General features: G+C 49.2%; 2 protein-coding genes across 3 annotated transcripts; both read right to left on the reverse strand.

Moving 5' to 3' along the window:
• Positions 1 to 50: 50 nt before the first annotated feature.
• gmcl1 (germ cell-less, spermatogenesis associated) lies at positions 51 to 12188 on the reverse strand. 2 transcript variants are annotated; one of them, XM_066714193.1, is made up of 15 exons: positions 11900 to 12188; positions 10888 to 11071; positions 10625 to 10748; positions 10335 to 10431; positions 9951 to 10048; positions 9520 to 9632; positions 9097 to 9162; positions 8822 to 8906; positions 4803 to 4893; positions 4302 to 4442; positions 4096 to 4165; positions 3822 to 3897; positions 3438 to 3583; positions 1711 to 1798; positions 51 to 1367 (listed from the first exon to the last, which is right to left on the reverse strand). In XM_066714193.1, the coding sequence occupies exons 2-15, from the start codon at positions 11067 to 11069 to the stop codon at positions 1230 to 1232; spliced, it is 1515 nt and encodes a 504-aa protein (XP_066570290.1). In that variant the 5' UTR covers positions 11070 to 11071; positions 11900 to 12188; the 3' UTR covers positions 51 to 1229. The 2 variants fall into 2 exon arrangements, with proteins under 2 accessions (XP_066570290.1, XP_066570289.1); XM_066714192.1 differs by having other exon boundaries at positions 10870 to 11071.
• Positions 12189 to 13415: 1227 nt separating this feature from the next.
• Positions 13416 to 15569, reverse strand: pgam2 (phosphoglycerate mutase 2 (muscle)). Its single transcript, XM_066714194.1, has 3 exons — positions 14968 to 15569; positions 14418 to 14598; positions 13416 to 13925 (listed from the first exon to the last, which is right to left on the reverse strand). Exons 1-3 carry the CDS (start codon positions 15382 to 15384, stop codon positions 13756 to 13758), a joined length of 768 nt encoding a protein of 255 aa, XP_066570291.1. The 5' UTR covers positions 15385 to 15569; the 3' UTR covers positions 13416 to 13755.
• Between the last annotated feature and the right edge of the window lie 4008 nt (positions 15570 to 19577).

Consider the following 19577-nt stretch of genomic DNA (forward strand, 5'->3'; position numbering starts at 1 on the left):
GAAGCAGCTAGCAATGAACGACCAACAAAACAACAACAACAACAACAAAATACGGAAAATCTTAACAAAGTGATTTATTGTGAGATGTAAATGCTGGTATACAGACATGGATTTCCATTCATACTGCAGTTAAACTACATTGACCCCCCCCCCACCACCTACAAGAATGGTCTTTAAATTATTAGTCAAGCACCACTGTGTTGGCTACATCTCAATATATAGAAACAATAAGATTAAAATGTCCAGTGGAGTTGCCTTCCTTCTTCTTGGTCCAAAGTGAACAGGAGTCTTTAAATGGAGAAGCACACAGCTGCAGGAGACAGGAAGTCTCGCTCCAGCCCTGGCTTCTAAACAGCAACCCAATGAAGCCATCAACATTAAAATAACACAAAAAGGGTGTGTGTGTGTGTGTGGGGGGGGGTTGTTCCCTGGTTGTTCCATGAGCCTCAGGAATGTTACTGTCCTGTAAGGAACACTGACCGTGTGTGTGTGTATTTCAGTGTAGCACCAGTGACCTCGGGCTGACGCTGGCTGCTCCACATGAAAGAAGCTGTTTTATTTGATGATTTTTTTTCTTCCCCCACACAGAAGAGCGGTCCAATGGAAAAAGGAAGGTGAGGGAGAGACCAAGGCTCAGACAGGCTCTCTGTAGTGAAACCTGCTGCCCACAGACTGATCGAAGAGCACCTCAATTATGTTTTTAATCACTGCTTTGAAAACATGTTCACATGTTCTGGGATGTAAAAACAAGAGAAATAAATATATATATAAAAAAAGGGTTTAAAAATAAATTGTCAGGACAGTGTGGGCAGGAGTTCGGCTGTTAGCGGCTCCAGAACTGGAGTTTGCCAATCAGCAGCGACGCGCTCGGCGTGTTTGTCTCTAGCTACCCCGACCCCCGAACGCTCCGGTCCGCAGTGCGCTGCCAGCGCAAGGACGGCTCAGTCACACCCAACTCCACTCTCCAAGCCTCAGGTGCGGCCCCGATCTTAAATAATAATACAAATAATGTGAAAAAGGCACTTATAAAAATCAGATAAAAAAGGCTTTTGATTATAAAAGTTGTCCCAGGAGGCTCTCTTCTCTGCTGGTGATGGACGGGTGTGGAAGTCCAGCCTCCAGGTCACCAGGGCCTGCAGGCACCTTATCAACGATGGAAAGGGGAAGAACACTCCCCCGAACAAACCGGAGGAGTCTCGGGCTCGGGGAGGGCCGCAGGGCTGGGCCGGTCAGGACGCGCTGCGGCTGCTGCTCTCGGGCTCGGGGCTGTCCGCCCGCCGGCTGGGGGGGGAGGTATACAGGAAGTTGCAGCAGATGTACAGAGGGAAGGACAGGAGCCGGCTGTCCAGGTTCATCACCACATACTCCTGCACAGCACAGAGACATGTCAGAGAGGGAGAGGACTCAAGGATCACCCCTTCCTGCCTTCCAACGGTTCGCTCTGCCTTCCTCCCCATCTCTCCTTCGATTTAACCATTCCCTCAGTCTTGTTCTCCATCTCCTCGTGTGTCTCGTCCTCCAATTGGCTGCTTTCTCTCTCTCCCTCTCCCTCCCCTCATTCACTTCTGTTTCCTGTTTCCTGTTTTCCATTTCCCCTCTCCTCCCTCCCCTCCCTCCCTCAGTCAGCCTGTCCTCTCCCTCTCTCCCTCCATCGCTTAATTTCTCCCCTCTTTCCCCTTTCCCTCTCCTGTCCCCATCCGTCTGCCTCACCTGGTCCTTCTCCAGAGCCAGAAGCTGGTACCCGGTGGAGCGGCTGCACACCTGCTTCCCACTGCCATCAAAGGACGCCAAGCGCAGCCTGGGCACAGACACACACAGACAACAGCTGGGTTACAGCATGGCAGAGAGAGGGAGAGAGAGAGCTGGACACACTGCAGCGCTACTGCAGAACCTGGGCCTGGAGGTCAACATGGACAAAACTAAAATCATGATCTTCCAGAAAAAAGCCAGGATCCAAAGCAGAAAATACAATTTCACCCTAAACAGCACCACAATAGAGCGCATAGCCAGCTACACCTACCTGGGCCTACTAATAAACTCCTCAGGCAACTTCACCCTTGTTGACAAAGCACGCAGGGCGTACTACACCATCAGGAAGAGGATCAGCTCCCTGAACCCCTCGGTGCCGCTGTGCACGAAGCTCTTTGACAGCGTGATCCTGCCCATCCTGCTGTATGGCAGTGAGGTCTGGGGCCCGGTTATCAGAACCGACTTCAACAAATTGGGAGAGGAGCCCCACAGAAGCCCTGCACGCAGAGTTCTGCAGATACATATTGAAGCTCCACAGGAGCAGCCCCGACAATGGCTGCCGAGCCGAACTGGGGCGCCTGCCTCTGGGCAGTGCAGTGCAGAAGAGAGCCCTGAAATACTGGCTACACTTGAAACACACCAGCCCAGAGACCCACCAGCACAGCGCCCTGAGGCAGCAGGAACGAACCCCCCACACAGACACCCTCGGCCAGCTGGCCCTGAGGCTCTGTGCCCAGAGCCACACCGACAGCACAGAGCTGCTGAGGCAGGAGAAAGCCCCCCAGCTCCAACACATCACTGCGGCTCTGCACTGCAGCTACATCAGCACTGGGCTGAACAAACCAAACAGCAGAACAAGCTGCAGTGCTACAGGGCCCTGGGCAGAGGATACAGCCCGGCAGAATATCCGACACTGGTCACAGACCCCCAGCAGAGACGGACTCTGACCAGGTACAGACTGAGCGACCACAGCCTGGAGGTGGAGACCGGACGGCACAGGCAGACCTGGACCCCCAGAGACAGACACCTGAGCGGACAGTGTGGGTCCGGGGAGGTAGAGACAGAGGCGCAGTTCGCCCTGACCTGCTCCAGATACACACAGGTCAGAGACGCCTTCTTCCCCAGATTCACAGCAGAGTCCCGACTCCCCAGCTCAGCACAGAGGCGCAGCTCAGAGTGGAGCTGGGGGCTCAGAGACTATGCTGTGATTGCAGCAGAGGACATCACAGCCGGCCACAAGGCCAGAGAACTGCAACCATGTCTCCTCACCACCAACACAGCACGCTAACCATGTAAAATGTAAATAACCCAATATTTTATTTTATATTGTAAAGTTTTTAATGTTATTGTATATAATTTCAATGTACCCAATTGCTTTGGCAATACTTTTGTATAAACATCTCAAGCCAATAAAGCTTGTTTTGAATTTGAGAGGCTGAGAGAGAGGAAAAAGTGAGTGAGAGAGGAAGGTAGAAAGTAAGAGAGGGAGGGAAAGCAAGTGAAGATCAACAGAAAGGTGCACTGATGGGGCTGCCCTGGGCTCTTGTGACTGCTGCAGTCAGCGGTTTCCTCTGCAGTCAGCTGTTTCCTCTCCACCCACACACTCATCTCCCAGACACTCTCCGTTTCTTTCCTTCTCTCCCATTCTACCCCCACCCCAGTCTCTCTCCCACATCTCTCTCTCTGACCTGTATGCGATGTGCCTGCGGGGGTGCAAGCTGACCGAGGCCCCGCAGGGCTGGCTCAGCGTGTTCCTCTTGAAGACGATGAAGCGGTTGGTGAAAGTCACCAGCAGGTCAAACCCGAAGTTAAACCCTGTCCACCTCCAGCAGTACTGCAGAGAGAGAGAGAGAGAGACACACACAAAAATATGAGCAGCAGAAAACATTGACATTGACTCTACACTGGGTGCCCTGGGTCACCCCGAGCTGAGCTTCTCTCTCATTGAAAAACACTGTCAATCAAAACGCTCTGTGACGAATAGATAAATATAGTTACACATCATTTCTAATACCAATATTACTACCAATAATTATTATCAGGAGCCAAACGCATTGAGAAAGCACACTCACGTCCCCGTCCTTGGGCAGCTTCCTCCCGCAGCGCATGCTGTTCACCTCAAACTCCTCCTTGTTGGCCTCCTGGGGGCTGGGGGCACAAGACACCTCTCAGAGAACAGCAGCTGCAGTCTCACTCCTCACCTGCACATCCTAACCACAGCTGTAGCGGGCATGAGGCAGCCGCTCTGTAAGAGAGGGCACTTGGTGCCCAGCTGCACCTGAACACACACACAGTCCAGTCAGGGACTCTGCAGCTGTCCAGTCCAGCCAGCGAACAGGAACTCACCCCGTGTCGTTCTCGTGCTCCGTCCTCAGCATGGCAAACCACTGGTGCTTGTACACGGCAGACAGCCACTCTGCAACACAGGGGCGCCCGTCACACACCTGCACCGGGCTAGACTGGGACAGATCAGGCCGTGTGTACGAGTGTGTGTCAGGCTGTGTGTGTGAGCGAATGTCATTGTGTGTCTGTGTGCTGCGCTGCACTCTCACCCGGGGGCAGGATGTTGTCTCGCTCCACGATGCGAGCAGAGGCCAGGTCGTTGATGACGTACTGCAGGCGCACATGTCTGAACGCGGGTGCGAACGGCGCGCCCTGCAGGGAGTCCAGGAACGGCACACCCTCCTCCAGTTCTGCCACATAACAACGACAACTCAGACCATGAACTCTCTTCACACCCCAACCCTCACAACAGTCCCGGGTTCTTGATGCAATCTCTAGCCAGTCCTGCATATACACTGGCTCTACAGAGGCTGTTGAAAACCCTCCTGCAGGGTCTGATATTCGTGTCCCCGGGGACAGAAGTACAGAGCGAAGATTCCCTGTATGTTCAGGAGGAGAATTCAATTGTAAATGTCAGTGCTGTTTGGGACTCTCCCGTCTCTCACTCTCAGAATCACAGAGCACTGGGTTCCGCTACATTCTGGGCTTCCAGAGGCACAACACTGCAGAGGAGCTGCACACGCACACAGAGGCCAAGAATGCAGTCTCACCCGGTCTCTGCTTGGAGATCCAGGTGTCAGCATCCGCCAGGAGCTGCTTGATGGGGCTGTTCCAGGAGGGACAGAGCTGGAGGAACATCCACTGACAGAGAGAGAGTAAAAAACAGGGTGGGAGAGAGAGGGACAGAAAAAAAGGATTTGAGGAGGTTTGAGGAGGCACAGGAAGACAATGGCCATGTCTGCCAGGTGCTGTGAATAACAATAGTTCAGGTGAAGTGTGTCCAAACGCTACAACGCACCCTGGCTTTTCCTCCTGCCCTTTAAACAGCAGCAATGAACCGAAACCCTTGTGAGCACAGTCACACACACACAGCGTTCTGATGTCATAGTCATATTGAGGTGAAGAGTTCAACACATCATAAATAAACGAACACCACATTCCAGGGAATAGCAGAGGTATAAAAGCATGTTGATTATTATTATTTTTTTCTTTCTTTGCAGATATCACCATGGATAAGGCTATGCGATTATATATATGTATCTATACAGTGCCTCTATTCTACACCCCCTTGAACTTTTTTCACATTTTGTTGCATTTGTCCCTCAAGAGTTTCGCGCATTTAAATGAGGATTGTTTTTCCATGTATCTACACACCATTGTCTACACCGTTTAGGGGAAAAATATATTAAAAATACAAAACTGAAATATCCTAATTGGATAAGTCTCCACCCCGACTTAATACTTGGTGGAAACACCTTTGGCAGCAATTATAGCTGCGAGTCTGTGAGTTACAAGTAAACGATTCCTTCTTGATTTGTGGAGGGCTTGGGATGTTTTCACATACACACTTTGACCAGTCTTGGCCATAAAATCCTGTGTCTCTTGCAAAGTTGCCATTGGCCTCTTGGTAGCCTCTCTGATCAGTCTGCTTCTTGCTCTGTCATCCAGTTTGGAGGGATGGTCTGATCTAGGCAGGGTCTAGGTGGTGCCACACACCTTCCACTTCTTAATAATCATCTCGACCGGCTCCAAGGGATATTCAAGGCCTTTAATATTATTTTAACTCTTCTGATCTGTGCTTTTGAAAGCTCCTTGGTGCTCATGGTTGACTCTTTGCTTTACAATGCACTATAGCAGAGGAAACCTACAGGAACAACTGGATTTATCCTGACATCATGTGAATCACTACAATGTAACACAGGTGGAGGCCATTTAACTTGGTGTGATTTTGAAGGGGATTGCGGACACCTGAGCTAATTTAGAACTGCCATTACAGGTGGGGTGCACACTTAATCAAGCAAGCTATTATTTTGAATTTTCTACAAATGTCTAGAATATTTTTTTTACTTGGAAGTTGTGGGGTAGGAAGTGTAGATAAATGAATGTATATTTTAATGCATTTAAATTCCAGGCTATAAGGCAACAAATGGTGAACATTTTGAAAGTGGGTGTAGACTTTCTATGGGCACTATATTAAAAGCATGCAAAAGCAGGAGAGCAGCATCACCTTGTGGTTGAGAGGGCTCATTACACAGTGCATACAGCAGATCAACAGATATAAAACCTACTGACCACTCGTCTCTTGTCCCTGTCTACCTTTATAAACGTTTGTTCAATAAAGTAAAGATAATTGATTCAGTGAAGAACCGTTCAAAACTGTGCAATAAAATTAATGCCCAACTGATATAGGTTTTTTGGGTCTGATACCGATAATTGGGAAGATACATCTGCTGATATTTACTTTTTTGTTAGCATGCAAAACAGACAATTTCTAGCCTTGATCCCTCAAATCTCTCCCTGCCAGAGAAAATGTGTCAAATATGCAATGATGGCAGGATTTTTACATTTTTACATTTTACATAATAAACTTAACATTAATTTTCATCATAAATAACAACCACAAATCAAACATTGTAAAAATAAATTAGAATGAGGTAGAATAAAGGAAAAATATAAAAATATGCTTTATACATTAGAACAAAGACCAAGCTATATGAGCAATTTCACACACAAATAGACAAATGTGCATGCTCTATACATTAGCACAAATACTATGATAGTGTTCAGCGATGGTCTAGCTTATATTAGCATTTTACACACGTCAGGTTCTCTCAGGGATGAAGTCCTGCTCAGTGCTCAACACTGCCACTCACACAGGGGCAGGTTATTGTGCGCACATAATGGTAAATAATTATAATAACCACTGTAAAACAAAAAGAAACAGGTATTGGTTTAATGTCTGAAGTCTGAGGTAGGTTTTCATGGTCGGTGAATATGTGACGATACAGATATTTCTGTAACAGGCAAAAATCGTCCAATAATATCGGTGCTCCACAGTGCTGATATATCGGTCGGGCCCTAAATGAAATGGGTCTCTGCTGTCCTGACCCAGGCTATTGTATCTGGATTATATCTGTAGAACCAGGAGAGAGAATGGTTTTATATACAGTGAGGGAAAAAAGTATTTGATCCCCTGCTGATTGTGTACGTTTGCCCACTGACAAAGAAATGATCAGTCTATAATTTTAATGGTAGGTGTATTTTAACAGTGAGAGACAGAATAACAACAAAAAAATCCAGAAAAACGCATTTAAAAAAAGTTATACATTGATTTGCATGTTAATGAGGGAAATAAGTATTTGACCCCTTCGACTTAGTACTTGGTGGCAAAACCCTTGTTGGCAATCACAGAGGTCAGATGTTTCTTGTAGTTGGCCACCAGGTTTGCACACATCTCAGGAGGGATTTTGTCCCACTCCTCTTTGGAGATCCTCTCCAAGTCATTAAGGTTTCGAGGCTGACGTTTGGCAACTCGAACCTTCAGCTCCCTCCACAGATTTTCTATGGGATTAAGGTCTGGAGACTGGCTAGGCCACTCCAGGACCTTAATGTGCTTCTTCTTGAGCCACTCCTTTGTTGCCTTGGCTGTGTGTTTTGGGTCATTGTCATGCTGGAATACCCATCCACGACCCATTTTCAATGCCCTGGCTGAGGGAAGGAGGTTCTCACCCAAGATTTGATGGTACATGGCCCCGTCCATCGTCCCTTTGATGCGGTGCAGTTGTCCTGTCCCCTTAGCAGAAAAACACCCCCAAAGCATAATGTTTCCACCTCCATGTTTGACGGTGGGGATGGTGTTCTTGGGGTCATTCCTCCTCCTCCAAACATGGCAAGTTGAGTTGATGCCAAAGAGCTTGAATTTGGTCTCATCTGACCACAACACTTTCACCCAGTTCTCCTCTGAATCATTCAGATGTTCATTGGGAAACTTCAGACGGTCCTGTACATGTGCTTTCTTGAGCAGGGGGACCTTGCGGGCGCTGCAGGATTTGAGTCCTTCACGGCGTAGTGTGTTACTAATTGTTTTCTTGGTGACTATGGTCCTAGCTGCCTTGAGATCATTAACAAGATCCTCCCGTGTAGTTCTGGGCTGATTCCTCACCATTCTCATGGTCATTGAAACTCCACGAGGTGAGATCTTGCATGGAGCCCCAGACCGAGGGAGACTGACAGTTATTTTGTGTTTCTTCCATTTGCGAATAATCGCACCAACTGTTGTCACCTTCTCACCAAGCTGCTTGGCGATGGTCTTGTAGCCCATTCCAGCCTTGTGTAGGTCTACAATCTTGTCCCTGACATCCTTGGACAGCTCTTTGGTCTTGGCCATGGTGGAGAGTTTGGACTCTGATTGATTGCTTCTGTGGACAGGTGTCTTTTATACAGGTAACGAGCTGAGATTAGGAGCACTCTCTTAAAGGGAGTGCTCCTAATCTCAGCTTGTTACCTGTATAAAAGACACCTGGGAGCCAGAAATCTTGCTGATTGATAGGGGATCAAATACTTATTTCACTCATTAACATGCAAATCAATTTATAACTTTTTTGAAATGCGTTTTTCTGGATTTTTTTGTTGTTATTCTGTCTCTCACTGTTAAAATACACCTACCATTAAAATTATAGACTGATCATTTCTTTATCAGTGGGCAAACGTACACAATCAGCAGGGGATCAAATACTTTTTTCCCTCACTGTACATATGTGCTGCCTGCACAGGGGACAGCCATGCCTACCTTCTTCAGTGCTGTGTACACGTCCATCTCCACCTGCATGACGAACAGATCGGGAGAGCGGATCAGCTGCTCCATCATATAGGTGCTGAGGAAACAAAGTCAGAGTCACTCACAGCACAGAGACAGACAGGGACAGAGACACAGAGAGAGGGGGAGTGAGAGAGACAGAGACAGAGAGAGGGGGAGTGTGAGAGAGAAACGGGGACAGAGACACAGAGAGAGGGGGAGTGAGAGAGACACAGAGAGACAGGGACAGAGACACAGAGAGAGGTTACCTGAGCTCCTTCATCAGATCCACACTCTGGTGTGTCATCAGGTTGTTGAGGAGCCACTCCAGACACCTGTTACACACACACACACACCTCATCAGTCCCACTGCTGACACCTGTTCACACACCCACCCCTCATCAGTCCCCTCCTGCAGGTCTCCACACACCCAAAGGAGCTGAATGCCGCTATAAATGCAGTACTAAACCAGCTTGAACCATTGAATACTAGGCACTCTACAGAAGCTGCAGGGTCAGGGCTAGAGAACCCAGCTATAGACAGCTCCACCTGCAGGATTTTCAAACCTGAAACAGTATTGCCCAGGAGAAGCTTTACAGTTTATGCAAAATCATATCAAAGGGACACGGGTGCGAGGCACTGTTCACACAGCACTAAGATACACCAGGAAAAGAGTCGGGCGAAACACTGACTTCTTCTTGACGGAGTCCAGCCCGTAGGTCCCAGCAGAGGTGTAGTACCCACACACCGTCTTCACACTGATGGTCTCCTTCATCGTCTCCCCGCACTGCTGGATCAGCCCGTCCTGTGGGGACAGAGACACCGAGAGATGTAGACGCACAGAGAGAGACAGGGAAATACAGAGACACGCACAAAGAGACAGTCTTAGTTGACAGTGCACAGCAGTAGCCCCCAGCTCTGCTCTAACACTAACAGAAAGACTTCTCAACAACCCAGGAGACAGGCTGTTATCACTACTAATTAATTGGCTAATTCATTATTTCATCAACTTTAAATAAAAAGTATGCAGGACGACTTTGTGTTGAAACCTGTGACTGCACAGCCACACAGGGCCCAACAGCTGGTCCTGGTGTACAATAAACCGTCGTGACCCGGTACTGACCAGCTGAAGCATGCAGGCGGCAGCCAGGATGCTGATGACCCGGCTGGGCTTGATTAGAACGTCGTCCCGGTACAGCGACCCGAACGCCACCTGTAGAGCTGCGCACACATCCAGGTGGGCCACCGGGTCCCAGGGCAGACGGGGTAGAAAAGACACGCGTCAGAAAGGGAGTAAAAACACCCGACGGCGTTCACAGAAACACAGCGGGCCGGCGGAGTCCAGGAGGCGAGGTCCTTCTCAGCCTCATTCCTCAACGGTCATGAGAGCATCAGCCTCTACAACACCTGAGAGACCTGACAGCACCAGGAGAGGAGGAGAGAGGTGCGGAGGGGAGGGAGACAGGAGAAGAGGAGCGGAGAAGAGAGAGGAGAGAGGAAGGCATACCTTCTGTGTCGATGGTCTGATCCGGGATCTCCAGCTCGATGACGGTCATACTGGACTCCTTCCAGGACCCGCTGAACATACTGGAGAAATACCCTGACTGCAGGGAGAGAGAGCACAACACATTATCCTCCCATTGAAGGCCTGCTGATACACAAGCATGAGATTTGATCGTATTAAAAGCCAGTGCCAATCTGACTCGGTACTTGAGGGTTGGAGCATGCTCCTTTTTGCTTGGTGCTGTATCTCATATATATTTGGGCTATAGCCCTGGGCAGGCGCTGCTCACTTACCTGGCACAGGTACACCTTGTGCAGGTTCCACTCCTGGCCCAGCGCACAGATACGGATGTCACTGTTTTCGCCATTCAAGAACAGAGTCTGGTAAATGTACTTCGACGTGCTCTTTAGTTTCTTCCTGCAAGAGCCAGAGAGAGAGAGAGAAAGAGAGAGATTAATTGCACACTTGTTAATTCAAAATTATTATTACATTGGTTTTGATTGCACTGAAATTAACTGACTCTCTACTACACCCTTACTTGGATTGTGCCACTGACCTGCGCGGTGTGTTCAGCAGGGCGTCGTCCTCAGCCTCACTGTCACACTGTGAGCACTGCGAGCTGCGCTTCCTCTTCCTGCACTCGCACCCGGACTCCCTGCCACCACTGCTGTCGCCGCCACCCCCCACCAGCTGCCCCCCGGCCAAGGACACCCCCAGGCGGCTGCTCAGCCCCCCCATTGCTGGAAATCGGGAGGAGAGAGAATAAAGAGGAATTGAGAGAGAAGAGGGGGAAAGAGAAAGAAAGAAAGAAAAAGACAGACAGGGAGAGCACGGGCACAAATGGGTGACAGTGAGCAGGTAGAGGGTGAGAGAGAGAAGCAGGAGAAAGGAGTGAATGGAGGGATGAGGAAGAAAAGGGGGAATGCAGAAACAGTAACACTGAGGAGGAAAGGGTGGAGGAAAGCGAGAGGAGAGAGAGCATCACAGTAACTTGGTGAGAGGCAGATTTACAATGCAGGAGACCGCATCACGTCTCACACAGTCCGGGACTCTGTACAGACACACATCTTGGACCTGTCAACTCTGTGTCACTCATTTCTGAGAATAACTCCCCATAGTAAATCACTTTTTACTGCCCTAGTGGCGCCTCTACTATAACTATTCCAGCTGTCACAAGAAGTCAATGCAAAGCAAAGACTGTGCACCCCAAGAAAGGGCCCAGGCCTATAGAAATAAAGCAACCAGGCCTATATAGTAATGCACATATAGACTGCGCCCCAAACAGAACTACAGACAGGTTTTGCAGGTTTCGAGGAAGTACAACTTGCACTTGGAGTGTGTCTTTCCGTGTCTGTCATTAAAACACACATTGACAAGTCTAGGACATGTCGTAGCTCTTCATCCAAAACAATATTATATATTTGTATAAGTTACAACGATAAACAAAATGATACAGAAAACTAAAGTGAAACTAGTTCGAGTTGACATGAAATAGCGTAAATCAACACAGGAATTAGAGAGAAACTAACGGCAACGGCAAATGAAACGTATAGAAGAGGTTTGTTTACCTTCAGAGGAAATGCGCCTGATCGTTTCTTCAAAAGACAACGCGACTTCTCCCGTAAACAGACGTCAGAGGTGACCGTGGCTACACACTGTTTCCAATGTGCAAAGGCTTCCTCGTCGACCAGACAGGCACAGTGCGTCTTAAACGCTGTGTTAATAACCGACGGGACTCTATAGTCCTCATGTTGTCACAATTATGCGATTGTTTTCAATACATGCTCAAATACAGTCATTTCTGCCTGCTTGAGTTAACATACACGTCCCGTGCCTCTACTTCCAGCTCTCGCGAGACTAAGCGCTTACCTCTCCTCAGCCAATCAGAAGACAACAACGTCGGAGACGACAGCCTTCTGCCAATCAAGAGGCGGAACCGTCCCCTTACTCCCGCCCCCCACCCCCAAAGAGGAAGTCTTTAGGCCAATCGAGTGGCTCAATTCGAAAACTGCATCGCGCTGGACCAATTGGAACCTCGCGGGGGCGGGGCTTCGAACTCGGGCTAGTGTTGCGCTTGTGACAGGAATGGTGGGCCATGTGGGACAGAATGTACTTTCCCACGTCCGGATACACTGGTTTAATGCACTTATTTTCCGGTGTGGCAATATCTAACATTATACTAAAACATATATTCGAATAAGTGACTCTATTCTTCAGGAAAATACATTTTGGCGTCCCACACGTCTCTACTGATATATTGTGTATTATATTGTAGAAAACTGCATGAACTCCTCAAGGGTTAAACTAGAACTGCAAAACATCAGCGAAGGAAGGCGGCTGATGCAACTGCACCGCAGGGCTGCTGCAGCGTCTGAAATATATTTATAAACGGTATGTTGTAGCTGTTCGTGAAATACCTTATTGCGCCAGCTGGGGGCAGACTAGGCACATCCTTTGCAGAGCGGGGAGAGATCTTGAGCCCCCACCCCCCACTCCCCACTCCCCACCCACACCCACACCCACACACACATTTTATTTGAGTCCCCCCTCCCCTCACATACTTTATTTGATATGTGTGTGTGTTGGGAGGGGGGTAATGTAATTTATGAGAGCACTTTAAGCTTTTTAGAAGAACCGTGACACCTGCAGTCTCAGAGGGGTAGAGCCGCTAATGTAATTAAACAGCACTCACCTTGGACCGCCAGCCGCCCTGCGCCGTGATAGCGCTGTCTGCGGCTCCGGGCCAGAGGATGGACTGTTCATGGTAATGGCATGGACTTCCCAGAATGCACTGGCGCGGTCAGAGTTCCACTGGCTGCATTTTGAATGTTCTAATGAAATAGTGCAGGCATCCTATCAGAACCCCAATATCCTTAGGGTCTCGTATGTTGGGCTGTTTCTGTTCTTTCTTTTCCCCTTTTTTGTACATTGGCATATTTGCTGCACAATCACTGAAAACATTTAAAATATGAATACAATGCTACAGCAGAGCAGGGTCTCCAGCCCCGATCCTCTAGAGAGACAGTCCAGTACAGCAGAGAAAAATCCCCAGCTTCACATGCAAATCAATCACAGAGAAAAAGCTCATTTTTGTGCTTTTGACTTTAATGTGGGTTCAACTTTTTTTATTCTGTGTTACAGATTCATTCAAATAATGTAACTGTGTACATGGGTTAGTGGTTAGTGGTCCTTGGCCACACCTGTCTTCTTAAAGATACAGATTATACAATTAATCAATCAATCAATCAATCAATCAATTAATTTATGCATCAATTGGATCACTAATGAGGATGGGTTGGGTTCAAAATTCCTGCAGTGGAAAATATGGCGGGTAACTGAGAACAGTGTGGCATAGAAGCTGGTGGCTGGGCAGTTAAGTCTCTGTCTGGCTTGTTTTTGTTTTTCATCCCTCTCTCCCTCCATCTTATTTCTTGACCTTGCCCTGGGCAGCCACAGCCTCCATGGCTTTCTTCACGGTCTCAGGGTCTCCCAGGAACTGCATGGGTTTGATGGGCTTCAGGTCCTTGTCCAGCTCGTACAGGATGGGGATACCAGTGGGCAGGTTCAGCTCCATGATTGCAGCGTCCGACATGCCTGTAGACACACAGGGTTACACCCACTGAAGAACGCACAAGTGTTGGACAAGGACCATGCATCACACACACAGACACATGCACGGACACGCAAGGAGAGCCTGTATGGACTGAGCCCACCTCTCTTAGGGCCACATCCTTCTCTGCTGCTGCCCCGAGAATGTGTGACCTTCAGGGGAAAAGGTCGGGGCCGTAACCTGAACCACGGCTGCCCTGTGGGCTGTGTGTGTCAGAGAGAGAGACCGGGGCGGTGGGGGGGGGTGCGGGGGACTATTTATAGGACTTCTGTCAGCTGGGAATGTCCAGGAAGGGCCTGTAATAGCATTGGGGTAGACACACACTAACTCACAAAAAGATACACCACACGTACACCACAAACACACACACACATACAGACATACTTGGACTGCATGAAGACAGATCCTCAGAGCAAGAGAGAGAGGATAACCCTGCACCCCCCACCCCCTCCTGCCCCCCCAGGTGTGGTACCCACCCTCCAGGTGTTTGACAATGCCACGGAGACTGTTGCCGTGGGCGGCAATGAGGACGTTCTTGCCAGCCTTGATCTGGGGCACGATGGCCTCGTCCCAGAAGGGCAGGGCCCGCGCAATGGTGTCCTTCAGGCTCTCGCAGGTGGGCAGCTCACCCGGCTTCAGCCCAGCGTAGCGCCTCGACTGGCAGGAGGACAGAATCGCAGCACATCATGTTGTGTGCCATTACATCATAGATGATCAGTCAGATGCATTACATCACAGCTCATCACAGTTCATTGCATTACTACAGAAGCACAGACAGGACAAAGCACACTAAGGAGGTATAAATCAAACTATAAATAAATCAATATTTTGGTCAAATACAGTCGTTTGGATTCTGCAGGAGCCAGGCCAGGCTCCCAGGTACAATCCTCACTTCCCATTCCCTCCTCTCACCTCCACCTCTCTCCTTCTCTCCTTCCTGCCCCTCCCTCTCTCCCCTCAACCCTGTCCCTCCTCTTCCTTCCCTTCTTCTGTTTTTCCCCTCAACCTCTCCCTCTGGGCCCTCACCATGCTGATGATCTGGTGGAAGGGGTGCTCCTGGTCCATGGGCGGGGGAGGGATGTCGAAAGAGCGCCTCCAGATCTTCACCTGCTCCTCGCCGTGCTTGGCCGCTGTCTCCGCCTTGTTGAGGCCTGTCAGCCCGCCATAGTGCCGCTCGTTAAGGCGCCAGCTGCGGATCACGGGCAGCCACATCTGGTCGGTGCCCTCCATGATGGTCCACAGCGTGCGGATGGCCCGCTTCAGCACGGAGGTGAAGCAGATGTCGAACTTGTAGCCGGCGTCTTTCAGAGCCTGCGCACCCCTCTTGGCCTCCTCCAGGCCCTTCTCGCTCAGGTCGGCGTCGAACCAGCCGCAGAAGCGGTTCTCCTGGTTCCAGGAGCTCTCCCCGTGGCGCACGATCACCAGTCTGTGGGCAGCTGCCATTTTTGATCCACTGGGTTATCGATTTGTTGTGTTCGTGTTCAGGTTCTCTCGGGAGTGTTCGTCCTGTGGTTGTTGTTGTGTTTGATCTTGTAGTTTGAGCTCGGGCACAAAATTAACACAGAAACACCCCAGAAAAGCACCAGCCTTCCTCTGTCCCTGCCACTGAGCTGTCCCCACCGGCAGCTCAACTTTTTTATAGCACATGCTCTGACCTCCACTTGGTAGTCTGCCCATTTCTTCCACCCCTCCCCCGCCAATTGCAGGCCCTGCTTGCCTGATGGGCACCTGTTGCCAGCCTGTGGTAGGCGGCCCTGGCAGAGTGGGCGGGCCCTCTCTGGGCTGGGAAGGGCAGAGGTCGCCTGGCGGGTGAAAATAGCAACTTGACTTTTAAAAGAGGAGTCAGGAATAGAGTGTAAAGATCAGAGGCGGGCAGCGCGGGCACTGCAGGAGCACCGAGGGCTGTGGCCCATTCACACAGCACCTGAGCCCCAGCAGCACAGTCTGCAATCCGGCACTGCTCCATGGGTAAATCAAACAAACACCCAGGACAGGGAAGAGGAAGCTGAGCTGCTTTCACAGAAGAGAACAACTGCATAGTGTTTACAAATCTATATCTATTTCTGAGATCCACAAATCCATTACATTGTATATAAAGACACATTTAAAAAATAATGTAAACCCTTTGCCTGTCTCAGAGATATATACTTGACATTTACTCAGATTGCTATCCTGCCCATATTGCACAAGTGCACAGTAACCGTTCCGTAAACAAAACACATTTGGGATTTGGAAGATATATTATGTTTTTCTAAAAGATCTAAATCTTCATTGCCTGCCAAAACAACAATAAATTAGCCTGACATCTAAATGATATCCAGAGTCTGGATTCAGACTGTGCTGCTGCAGTGCAGAGAGGACAGACTCTCACAGTGGGTTTCCTGCCCCATATTTAGGCCCCAACCCTGGCACACAGCACAGTGCCAGCCCCGGCCTCTGCAGCTCCACACCCCTGCAGTGAAGCCAGCAGAGACGCAGCTCAATGAAAGTCTTAGTTTACTTGGGACTTCTATGAAGAGGAGTATCCTCTCTCTTCTTCATAAGAAGGGAGATCCAAAGTATCTGAGGAACTGGCTGCCGGTCAGCCTCCTGTGCACCGACTACAAGATACTGGCCAAAGCACTGACGCTCCGGCTGCAGCGGCCACTCCCTCAAGTCGTGGGTCCCGACCAGGTCTGCGGTGCCCGGGGGAGATCGGCGGCCGACAACGCCATGCTGCTCAGGGATGTCGTGGCCTACTCGAACGAGAGAGGGCTTCCCCTGGTCCTAATCAGCCTGGACCAGGAGAAAGCCTTCGACAGAGTGGGCCACGAATACCTGCAGCTCGTTATGGAGAGGATGGGTCTCACTCTTGGCCTGAGGAAGTGGGTTAAGATCATCTACAGCGGCCTAAGCAGCAGGGTCCTTGTGAACCGCCACCTGACCGAACCATTTCCGGTCAGGTCGGGGGTCCGGCAGGGTTGTCCCCTGTCGGCCCTGCTGTACGTCCTCTGTTTGGAGCCGTTTATGCAGGCGATCCGCCGGGACGTCCGGGTGACAGGTTTCCATCTCCCGGGTTCCGGCGGAGAGCAACTGAAAGCCCTGGCCTATATGGACGACGTGGCCGTGGTCTGCACGGACGCACCGTCCGTGGCCAGGGTCAAGGAACTGCTGGACGGCTTCTGCAGGGCGACGGGGGCCGCTGTCAATAGGGCCAAGAGCGAGGTCTACCTCTCCAGAGCATGGCCTGTCGGCCGGGGCCCACCGACCGTGTTCCCTGTGAAGCCGTCCATCAAGGTTCTGGGGATCACGATCGACGGGACCAACACGGGCACCCGGAGCTGGGAGGAGGCCTTATCCAAGGTCCAAAGAAAGATCCACGGCTGGAGCACAAGGACCTTGATGATGGCCAGTAAGGTGCTGGTCGTAAAGGCCATCCTCTTCCCGATACTCCTCTACATAGGAATGATCTTCCCCCCAGACAAGGTCGTCGCAAAACTATTGACCAGAATTATATTTCGGTTTGTCTGGGGGAGCAAAATGGAGAGGCTGAAAAGAGTGCAAATGGTGAAGGGTACCCTGGATGGAAGCAGAGGGGTCCCGGACGTTGGGCCTAAACCCCTTATGACATCTGCCCCTACAAGGGTTGCCTGGGGAAGGAGACGGAGGCTCATATCTTTAGGGATTGCCCCTCCGCCTGCAGGGTCTGGCTCCTGTTTTCTCAGTTCCTCCACAGGTTTGCCGTTCCTGTGCGGGCGACCGCCCAGCAGATCCTGTATGATCCAGCCAGGGGATTGACATCTTCCACCCTGAGGTGCTGGTGGCGTGTCGTCTGCGCAGTGAAACAGGCCCTGTGAGAGGGACGGAACATCTGTCTATTCAATAATCAGGAGCTGGACCCAATTGTCATCGCACGGAGGGGCATGGTACTTATAAGGGACTATGTCAATCTGGAGGTCCATCAGAGGGGCAAGGAGGAAGCCTTTAAGAACTGGCAGATACAAGATCTGGGGGAGCTCAGGATCCCATAATGGGACCCACCTCCGGGGACGGTCATCTCCCCCTGCTGGAGCCCGAGTGCAAGATCTTTTAACTATTTTATGAATAATTGTCTTTTAAAAAATGACTTTTTAAAATTAATTTTAACTGATTTTAAAGATTTAGTTGTTTTTAAAGCACTAGTTGTTTATTTTGTTTTTTTTGGTTAGTTTTGTTCTATTTTTTTGTCAAATACATTGACCATTTGGATTTAAGTTTAAATGCATTGGACCGTTTTGGTTTGTTTTTTATTTTATCATTTTAATTGTTTTTTGATTTGTCCGGTGCATTTTCAGTTATTTTCAATGTATTTGACTCTTTTGTTGGTAGCATTTTGCTTTAATCACGTTTGTTTTGTTTAAGCACATGTTTATTGAAGTTCAGTATTTATTTTACGTTAATCACTAAGATTTTAAAAATGTTAAGTGATTTTAAGAATTTTTTTATTTTTTTTTAATCATGAGTGTTAAAATTTGTTTTGATTGTTTTTTATTGTAATGTAAAATACTTTTACCAATATAACAGTATTTTACTGGGGACTCGAACGTAACTCTCGCCTGGACCCAAACATAATGCTAATTTCATTGCTACATTGAATTCTGCTGCATAATTTAGCTAATTTCCTCAAAATAATACCCTATAAGCATCCCAAATGTAAGAGTAAGTCCATTTCCATTCCTGCCTTTATCTGTGTCTCAAACACAGATATTGTCATTCAATACACACACAGCAATTAATCAACACCTGGGAATGATGCAGAGCCACAGCAGCATGGGAAAGAGACACAGTTTAAAGTTAATAGTGGGATGTGCAAGGCGGGGAGGGGGCGCTCCAGACTGGAAACGCTCCTCTTGATTCCCAGCAGATGGTGCTACCTAAACATTAAGAGACAGGAGAGAGAGAGAGAGAGAGAGAGAGAGAGAGAGAGAGAGAGAGAGAGAGAGAGAGAGAGAGAGAGAGAGAGAGAGAGAGAGAGAGGCAGTGCACCCCACCCTGCCTCAGTCACTCTGGCTCCCGGCCCTGTCAGACTGTCCCAGGCTGCAGACTGCAACAAAACACAAAGACAAATACCCACAGAGAAATAAATATATATATTTACAAGATGTGTGGGTCTCAAGGGTCTGTCTCCAGTGTTCAGCATTTAGTTAACAGCTCCCCTGGTCACTGACCCATCTCAGACTGAAATATTCCTTTGAAACATCCGTTACTGCAATTTAGTGCTCATTAAAGTGCAGAGCCACAGCAGTGCAAAGCGAGAGAGAGAGAGGAGCAGGGAGGGTGAGAGAGATAGATCAGCATAGAGAGAGAGAAAATGCAGAATCTACTGTATGATAATTGATAGATAGAGAAGCAGAGAGATGGAGTGAGAGAGAGAGAGAGAGGGAGAGAGAGATGCTTGACTGTCAGTGTTTATTGATTTGGCCGATGTCTTTATTTCAAGGAACTCTGGGTCATAAAGGGTCCTGTAGAAAGACAGCTCTCTCTCTTTCTCCTTCTCTTTCTCTCCTACTCTCCTTCATGCCCTCTCTCCATCTCTCTCCTCCCCCCAAGGAGAAGCAGGGGGCGAGTGAGATGGGCCTCTGGGCACACAGCCAGTCTGGATGCAGGAGAGGCTTCAG

The sequence above is a fragment of the Amia ocellicauda genome, chromosome 9, assembly GCF_036373705.1.
Source record: "Amia ocellicauda isolate fAmiCal2 chromosome 9, fAmiCal2.hap1, whole genome shotgun sequence".
Taxonomy (NCBI): Eukaryota; Metazoa; Chordata; class Actinopteri; order Amiiformes; family Amiidae; genus Amia; species Amia ocellicauda.